At 34.8% G+C, this 9,046-nt stretch overlaps 2 protein-coding genes across 2 annotated transcripts; both read left to right on the forward strand.

The window, feature by feature from the left end:
• Positions 1–344: 344 nt before the first annotated feature.
• LOC107793494 (uncharacterized) lies at positions 345–6,425 on the forward strand. Its single transcript, XM_016615865.2, has 6 exons — positions 345–772; positions 3,675–3,817; positions 4,474–4,617; positions 4,743–4,928; positions 5,329–5,453; positions 5,913–6,425. The coding sequence occupies exons 1-6, from the start codon at positions 568–570 to the stop codon at positions 6,139–6,141; spliced, it is 1,032 nt and encodes a 343-aa protein (XP_016471351.1). The 5' UTR covers positions 345–567; the 3' UTR covers positions 6,142–6,425.
• A 680-nt stretch (positions 6,426–7,105) lies between these two features.
• LOC107793491 (uncharacterized) lies at positions 7,106–8,478 on the forward strand. The gene is made up of 3 exons (XM_016615861.2): positions 7,106–7,388; positions 7,904–7,983; positions 8,102–8,478. The coding sequence occupies exons 1-3, from the start codon at positions 7,250–7,252 to the stop codon at positions 8,291–8,293; spliced, it is 411 nt and encodes a 136-aa protein (XP_016471347.1). The 5' UTR covers positions 7,106–7,249; the 3' UTR covers positions 8,294–8,478.
• The last annotated feature ends 568 nt before the right edge of the window (positions 8,479–9,046 follow it).

Consider the following 9,046-nt stretch of genomic DNA (forward strand, 5'->3'; position numbering starts at 1 on the left):
TTCTTTTTTTTTTTACCGAATTATGAACACCCCCAGTATTTTTAGGTAATCTTTGGAGAAAAAAATGATAATGATCCCTCATAATTGAGATGACCAGCTATTTTTTTCACTTAATATGTAAGATCAAGGAATTTTACTGTCTCGTTCAAAATGTAAAAACAGATATTTTTTCCAAATCCAAAATCTTATGGTGGTTAAGTAAAATTTATCTTGGAAAGTAATCTAAAATAATCAAATTCTAAAAATCTGTTTTTTTTTTAATTTAAAAAGTACCTCAAATTACCTCTCAAGCCAATGGGAATGGAAGGTATAAAAATCAACAAATTAGACATTGTGGTAGATCCGAGAAAGAAGTTAACTTGTACAGTTGTACTAGTTTCTACTACAAGCATCACATCAATTGTATCCCAAATCTCAAACAAAGCAATAAATACTTATAACACAAAGAGAAACACAGCGTTTAATACATACATAGGAAATAGGTGTGAGATCCAGGGAAAGAGGAGAAAGAAAAAAGTCAGAGAGAGAACGAGAAGGAGCTGACCATTGATTGAGAGAGCAAAGAAAATGGGATGCTCGTTCTCCGGACTGAATGCTTTGTACGACGGTGCAAATGGTGGAGGGGATGTTTGGATCAATGAGAATCGGTTCAGGATTCTCAAGCAATTAGGGGAAGGTGGTTTGGACAATGTGTTCATCGTCAAGGAGATTATCTCTGACCCTTCTAACCCTGGCTTTTCTAAGAAATTCAAAGACCCTTCTCTTGTCTCTGGTACGTATTACTACTGAATTTGTAATCTTAAATTGAAATTACATATGCCCATAGTTCGATTTATATGCAATTTTATCCAAATGGAGTGAATAGATATTGAGGATTCATATAGTAATTGGTAGTATGGGATAAAGGCATAGTAGTAGTTGTTGATGCTGAAAATTGGATCAGATTTGTGAAAATAGGAAGTTCCATTTATTGGCATTTTTCATTTCTCTTGTAATTTGACAATCGTGTCAGATTTGTGAATGATAGGGAGTTCCATTAATCTGCATTCTTTTTTTTGCTCAGTTGACAATTGAGTGAGATTTGAAAATGGGTCAATGGAGCAGAGTGAATTTTGAGGATTCTGAATCCGACTATGGGATTGAGGTGGATAGTTGAGTAGCTGTTGGTGATGACAATTGGATCAGATTTGTGAATAACAGGAAATTCTGGTTGTGATAGTTTTTCTTTTCCTGGAATCTGACAGTTGGGTCAGATTTGTGTATAGTAGGAAGTTTCATTTAGGGACATTTGTGCATTTTCCTTATGATCTGAGAAATGGGTCAGATTTGTAAATGGGTCTAGATTGAGCATAATGGATTGAGAGTTCTTATACCTCACACCAGCTAATTCAGATAGAGGCTGTTGCGACCAAACACACTCACGCAAGTATACGCGGTCGTCAAGTAATAAAGTGACTAAAAGTCGGATGTCGAACCCACGAGGACTTATGATTAACTATTAACTAAATTAGACTATCCTAATTATCTAAACAAGAATTAAACCTAAAAATATTTGATTCTAAACTAATTAAATAAAAAAATATAAATAATGAACTTTGAACAGAGAAAGAGCAGATTTTTTATGATATCAATGTAATGAAAACGATCTAGGGTTATGGGCTATCTAACAATCATATTGTATTCTTAAATTGAATTGACCGACTAATTTATCTAGCTTATTGGTTGACAAGGTTAATATTGTTCATAAGAATCTGTCGAGTTCTTACTCGCCTATTCAAGCTAACCTAACGCCTATATGTCTATGGAGTTAGAATCAACAAGAACGCATGTATAATTCCTGTAAATCAACCAAGCAAGGCAATTAGGTATATGTCTATCCTAACCACGAATCCGTTCCCCGATGCCCGAGTTCAAGAACTTGCCCTACTCAATCCTATATGCAATATAGAATTTCCACTTTCGAGTTCAATTCTAGATTCGTAGATAATATTCAATTGGTGATCAAGCAATTAAATAATTAAGTGCAAGATTGAATAAATAAACTAATATGATAAATCAAGAAGTCAAAATCAATATCCGAATAACAATAGTCATGAAAGAACCACAACCCTAGAATGTGAAGTTTAGCTCCATATAGACATGGTAGCCAAACAACAAATCATACAAAGAAACATAAAAATTACTAAGTTTGGTGGGAGAAAGATGGAACTTGATGAATTCCGGCCTTCACAGCTTTGTCGTGGCTTTTTCCCTCTTCCCAATATGTTAGATCACCTAAAGGAGGCGTTTTTGGCTTATATATTGCGTACAAAAGTTGTGGGCCAAAGCTCTCCTATTCCTAGTCCAAATCGGCTTCAGGGATTGATGCTAAGGTGGATGCATCCACCTCGTCCTCCATTTCTCAGCTTCACATGCGAGGGTGGATGCGACGCATCCACCTCGTCCTCTATTTCTCAGCTTTGCATGGGAGGGTAGATGCGACGCATCCAACCCTAGTTCCTCCATCTGAGCTTTGCCCAGGTGCGGATGCTATGGCGGATGCTATGGGCCGACTTCACTGCTAAGGGTGCACGAAATCTGATCTTTTTCTAGATTGGATGCGACGCATCCAATCTCTCTTCCTCTACCTAGAGCACCTTTTCTTCATATTTTTGCACTCCAAACACCCTAATTCACCACACACAACTCAATTAGTCATAAAACCAATAATTAAACCATGTTGGGCATTTTAAAGATCAAATAACATCAAGAAGTGGTTAAAACATGGGTAAAGTAACATCAACACATATCGAAATATGCCAAACATCATACAGTCTATCCTTGCACCGATCAAGGTTAGATTTGTGAATAATAGGTTTTCTTGCCCGTTCCAAAATGTTTATGATTCATATTAGTTGTAGTTGTCAATGATCATGTGGGGAGGTTCTGTATCAATTGGCTCTGTGGATTTGATCTTTTCATGTCTCTGTGGTTCCAATTAGGGATCTGGAACTTGTGAGGAACTGGGATGTTTGCTACTATCCATGTTTTCTTTCCTTTGCTTGTGGAAAAAACTGCGACATAGCTTGGGTATTAGATGTTTCTATCGATTGATCATTTTTGAAAAATGAACTTTTGATCTATAAGCTGATGTTAGGATGATTAAGCAGATATTTTTTGTCTTTTGCATCCATTAGAGGCATATAAACTCCCAGAATTTGCTTATCGTTTGTGCAATTAGATATCTGCTTCTTGACATGCTCACAACATAGTGCATACTGCAGGTTTGTGCAACATTCCTCCCTAGCCCAAGTTTTCTAATCAGTAAAAGGAAATTGCATAAAAATGAGCACTTATTTTATGTACATTTTTTAACTGTTTGAAATTGAAAAGAAGATAATCCCTTGGAATCTTATCCTTTGCTTTTTATGTTTATTTTGTCTCTGGGTAGCTTTTTTGTCATTGCTCTAAATGCGAAGTTAGTTCTGCTACAATTTTCCCAGTTAGTTGGTTATATATTGTTTACTCATGGACCTGGTGGCTGGTGTTGGCAGATTTATGATTCTGTCTTTGAAAAGAATAGCGCAGACTTTGTACAATTGTTGTATTTTCATTTTTTTTTTGTTCCTTGTAAAAATTTGAATATCGTCATGTTAACATTATAGTGTTCATGACGCATTTGTCTGAATGTTTAGATGATGGAACTTATGCCATGAAGAAAGTTCTTATTCAGAACAATGAACAGTTGGAGTTGGTGAAAGAGGAGATCCGAGTTTCCTCTCTGTTTAGCCATCCCAATCTCCTTCCTCTCCTGGATCATGCTATCATTTCGGTCAAGGTAATTACTGAAATTCCGTTGCACTTCCTTTGATCTGCACGTGAAAGAGAAAATCATTGCAGTGGTCCCTAATTTCTTCATTTAGTAATTCACTCAACTCCACGTCTAGACTATCTCTTAGCAAGAGGGCTTTTCACAATTAATTATGGACGAATTAAGTCGAGAGTGCATATCATGCAAAGCAGGTGAAGGCATGCAGAACATTTATCCTTTGCTATTCCAGGAGTCTTAGATTGCTTCAAGTAACTGAATCCCATCATATTACATGTATTTAGCTCACTTTTAAGATGAAGGTGAATTGCTAAATAAGAAAAAAGTTTGCACATGCATGAGAATTGTCAAAGATGTGTATCCCGTAGTTCCTTTCTTTTCATGGAAGGCAAAGGAAAGGGAGGAGGGGACTGGGGAGTTGCTCACAATCACAGAGCGTTCATGTCTCATTGAGTTGATACTCTTTCCAGCGGTAGTTGCTGCTTCTGGGGGTGAGAACTATGTTTGAGCAAACCATGATTTGTCATTTATGAAAAGACACGCTCTACTTTTGCTGAAAGTAGTAGGCATGCTAATCTTTCTTTCTTTGATCCTTTTCCTCTATGATATCTTCATTTGCCACTGGATTTTCTCTAAAGATATTATTTTAATTGGATATTGGATAGGCCACACAAGATCAGCCTAAGAAGCATGAGGCTTACTTGTTATTTCCAGTCCATTTGGATGGGACATTGCTGGATAATGCCAAAACCATGAAAGCAAAGAAGGAGTTCTTTTCCACTTCGGAGGTGCTTCAAATATTTCGTCAGGTGAATAATAATCAGTATGCTCTGCACAAGAGCATCTTATCATTTTCTGAGAGGAAAAAATAAAGGGTCAGTGCACATGCAATTGTGATGCCAAAAAAGATAATTGAGAAAAGGTTTATGTGCAGCTTTGTGCAGGTCTCAAGCATATGCATAACTTTGATCCACCCTATGCACATAATGATGTCAAACCTGCTAATGTACTTTTAACGCATAGAAAAGGACAGACACCTCTCGCAAAACTAATGGATTTTGGAAATGCGCGTCCTGCAAGAAGGCAAATTCGTTCTCGTTCGGAGACCCTACAGTTGCAGGTTAGTGTGGTTCTTATATTACAGATGTATCTTCTGCTCTTGTATGCCTGCGAGCTTCATGTATTTTCCTTATTGTGAATCTGGTTAGGGAGAATTTTATCGCTATTTTACTGTAAAAAAAAGACAGCCCGGTGCACTAAGCTCCCGCTATGCGCGGGGTTCGGGGAAGGGCCAGACCACAAGGGTCTATTGTATGCAGCCTTACCCTACATTTCCGCAAGAGGTTGTTTCCACGGCTCAAACCCATGACCTCCTGGTCATATGGCAACAACTTTAATATTTTACTGTATTAACATATAAATGTTGCTTTCTTTGTTGGCTCTATTTCTTATTGTTCTCATCTTAAGCCATTCTGGTGCATATTTCATCTGCTATCATTCTGTGGTACTGTTTTATTTAGGAATGGGCATCTGAGCATGTTGCAGCACCTTTCCGCGCACCTGAATTGTGGGATTGCCCAAGCCAATGTGATATTGATGAAAGAACTGATATCTGGTCATTAGGTTGTACTTTATTTGCAATAATGTAAGACTTCTCTCTACTCTTTTGCAGATATTTGTAGCCTTTGCTGTCCAAAAGAAAGAATCTTGATTCTCTTGTTGACATATCTGTTAATTGCATCAAGATTGTCTGATAAACTGTATTTAGTTCAATCAACTCATGTAGTTAAGTAAACTCCAGTGTGAAATTTCCTGCATTTGACTGGTATATTTGTAGAATTAGTATTTTGGCGAGCATACTGATGTTAGGCATGAACTTGTATGTTTTCTGTTTCTCAAATGTTATCATGCTAGTAGTGTTCATGCATGGTAGTTTTATCGAAACATTAAGCTATCAGCTGTTTCTTCTCCTTAGATAAATCGATCTCATGTATAACACGCATATTTGACCGGTTGTAGACATCTTTAACTGTGAAATTGGTTTTTGAATAGGTCCATTTCCATGAAAAGATAATTAATAATTTCACATCTTTTCTATCTCCAGGTATGGAGTATCTCCTTTCGAGTATGCATTTGAGGAATCTGATGGAAGTCCGCAGTTGGCTATTGTAAATGCACAAATAAAGTGGCCAACTGAGCCTAATACTTCATATCCGGACGCCCTTCACCAGTTTGTGACATGGATGCTTCAGCCACAAGCGACAGTCCGACCTCGCATAGATGATATAGTAATTCATGTTGACAAATTGATCTCAAAGTATTCCACCCTTTGAGTGATGGGAGGAGGAGATATGTTGGATTAGTTCACAGATGCATCATTCATCCATATATACATCTTAGCATGTTACAGAATCCACCATAAGATACTGTTCCTTATTTTTCATTTTTTCTTGTCAAAATGTGATAGTAAGGCACAATAGTTCATTATACTTGAGGAAAGAGAATGAGGAAAGAGGTTTTGGCAGTTGTCCTTTATTTTCTTTCTCAAAATATTTAATGTTGAATAATCTGTATTTTTGTTCCTATGTTCCAAAGGATTTTTCTCCTTATTCTGCAAGTCTGCTGTGTGTTCCTTTGTGCCTTGCAATCAGTGACGTAGCTACATGTATTCAAGCGGTGTCAACCGACACCCATTCGTCGAAAAATTACAATGTGTAGCTAGACTAAAAGAAATACTTTTTATGTATATATAATATATATTGACATTTGTTTGCTTTTTCGTGGGTTTATTTTGTTATATTTTGACCCCCTTAGTAAAAATTCGTCTCTGCTTGCAATGATACATTAAAGTTTAGCTTGTTAGAAGATCACAAACCATCATGCTTGCAAAGAAAAACATGAGATAACAAAGTATCAGAAGCCATGTGTCACAAACTACAAAATTTATTTAGCAAATACTAATCCATGTTTATTATTACAAAATTTGCACAATAACTAAGTGGTCCAAATTCTTTGACAATGACTATATCATTGAAAAGACAAGTCTTGGTTTAATTAAGCTTATTATTTAAACATTTCCAAACACTTAATTAAAGACAGTTCTGATCTCAAAATCAAATCCACTTTCTTCCTAGTAGTTGCAATAGGAAACCTTCTTTAATAATTTGCCAAAAATAGGAGGAATTAAACAGTCATATGTATCTTTCAGTCAATGCTTATGCTTTTACCTAACATTCTGAATTTTGAACCAACCAAAATGCCATCTTCCACTTTTCAACCTTTATATTAAACACTTTATCTCTCTGTTTCTTTTGAATTAATTAAGCTTCAAATTATCTTTTTCTTTCTCCGATCCTTTTTTTTAAAAAAAAAATCAACAAAAATAGTGTTTGAACCCTAGCTTTGGCTTCGGTGTGAACTTTAGACTTTTGGCAAATCAGCATGTTTTGTTCCATGACATATACCTTTAGCGACAGGAATAGGTTAAAGAAAATGGTGTCCTTAAGATTTAGTAGAGTTGTGCTTGTTCTGCTGCTCATTTTCCTATTGATGAAGGATTCTAATGCTCATACTTACCAAGGTACTATTTTTTTTCTTTTTCTAACATACGAAAGTAAGTAATTTTTCCGTTACACTTTGTTGGACTTTTTCTTATTAGTCAGTTTTTAAAAAAAAATGACACACTCCTATATTCTTTTAACGAGAAACTTTTATATCCAAGGTCTTTTTTTTTATTTTACTTTTAGCCCGTACTAAAAACTATTTACATTCGGTAGCAGAAAAAATATACAAAATTTGTATAATTTTTGTATATATATACAAAAATATACAAAAAATATATATTTTTTCGACTATTATTTTGAGAGCGGCTATATAGTGTCATTTTTCCAACAAATAATGCAACGAAATATTTAAGATCACAAGTTTTATAGCCACACAACGTTATGACATATTGAAGACCATTATTTTAAAAAATCTTCCTTTTTTTTTATTAAACTGTGTGTCAAGTCAAACTATGACAGATAAAATGAAACCGGTGGGGGGGGGAGGGGGAGTAATTATTTTTTGGGGAAATTTAACATTTGCATTCTGCAGTACTTAGGCCAAAAACTGTGGCTGATGAAGCTGAAAATGGTTTTACCATGGCAGGAAGGAGATATCTGAGTGAGAAAGAAGTATTAAATCTTGTTTTACTATCCTTTTACTTACATCATTAATTAATTAATTAATTTCTCTTATCTCAAGACACAAATCGTGTGATATATATACATACTTGTCTGTATTTATAAACAGTGGAGGTCCTTGAAATATTTTCAAGACGTGGAAAAAGTTGAAGACAAAATGAAGATTAAGGAAAATTCAATCAAGAAATCAGGTGGAAGTGCAACACATGACTCTGTTGGCAATTCATATAGAGGCAATTTCATGGCTTTGATCAGTGCTGATTATCACATGACAAGACAACACCCTTCTAAGAATAATTAAGCTTGAGAATAAACTCTAGACTATTGTGGGATTAGAGATATTATGTTTTCTTTTCTTTGGTTATAACATGTTCTTGTAAAAAGGGGACAGTATATAGAAAATCAAGCAAAAACATATATCTATCTTCTGAAAAGGGATAGTGAATTTGATCAGCTTCTTAAAGCGAATAAGATCTTCGGAATCAAGATTTATATATAACAAAAAAATAATATTAAGGTCTATGTTTTTATCAATTAAGAAGTAGTATTCTAATCTCTCCATTCCATTTTACGTGCACATATACTTTTTAGTCCATATTTAAAAAATAAAATAAAATGGGACCTTCCTATATTTGAAAATAGTTTAGTTTTAAACTTATTATTTTGCCCTTAAAGGCACAACTATAGAAATGTGATCGCATGTTCAAGTCCATAAGTATTTTTTTAAATTTCGTGCTCAATAAATTATACATAAATTGAAACGGGACGACCTGATAATTATTTATAGTTAGCAAAACTAGCTATTGCATTGGAAATTAAAGAAGTAAGTTTTCTTCATTTGCTTGTTAAATTACAATATTTAGTTGAAGTTAATTTTGAAAAGAAAAATGTTATTTGAAGTTGAAGTAGAGAAAAAGCACATTCGAAAGTTTTAAGAGCATATTTCACTCGGGAAAAAAGGAACTATTTATTGTGAGTGAAAACTAATATATGTTATTATTTCACTTAAAATCTTATATTTGAAAATTTGAAACAGTAGACAAAATAGGTAGCA

The sequence above is a fragment of the Nicotiana tabacum genome, chromosome 15, assembly GCF_000715075.1.
Source record: "Nicotiana tabacum cultivar K326 chromosome 15, ASM71507v2, whole genome shotgun sequence".
NCBI lineage: Eukaryota > Viridiplantae > Streptophyta > Magnoliopsida > Solanales > Solanaceae > Nicotiana > Nicotiana tabacum.

Coding starts and splice junctions, on each gene's coding strand:
- LOC107793494 (XM_016615865.2), top strand. CDS start 568: ATGGGATGCTCGTTCTCCGGACTGAATGCTTTGTACGACGGTGCAAAT. Junction 3,818..4,473: donor ATGCTATCATTTCGGTCAAG/GTAATTACTGAA, acceptor GATATTGGATAG/GCCACACAAGATCAGCCTAA. Junction 4,929..5,328: donor CGGAGACCCTACAGTTGCAG/GTTAGTGTGGTT, acceptor TGTTTTATTTAG/GAATGGGCATCTGAGCATGT.
- LOC107793491 (XM_016615861.2), top strand. CDS start 7,250: ATGTTTTGTTCCATGACATATACCTTTAGCGACAGGAATAGGTTAAAG. Junction 7,389..7,903: donor TAATGCTCATACTTACCAAG/GTACTATTTTTT, acceptor TGCATTCTGCAG/TACTTAGGCCAAAAACTGTG. Junction 7,984..8,101: donor GATATCTGAGTGAGAAAGAA/GTATTAAATCTT, acceptor ATTTATAAACAG/TGGAGGTCCTTGAAATATTT.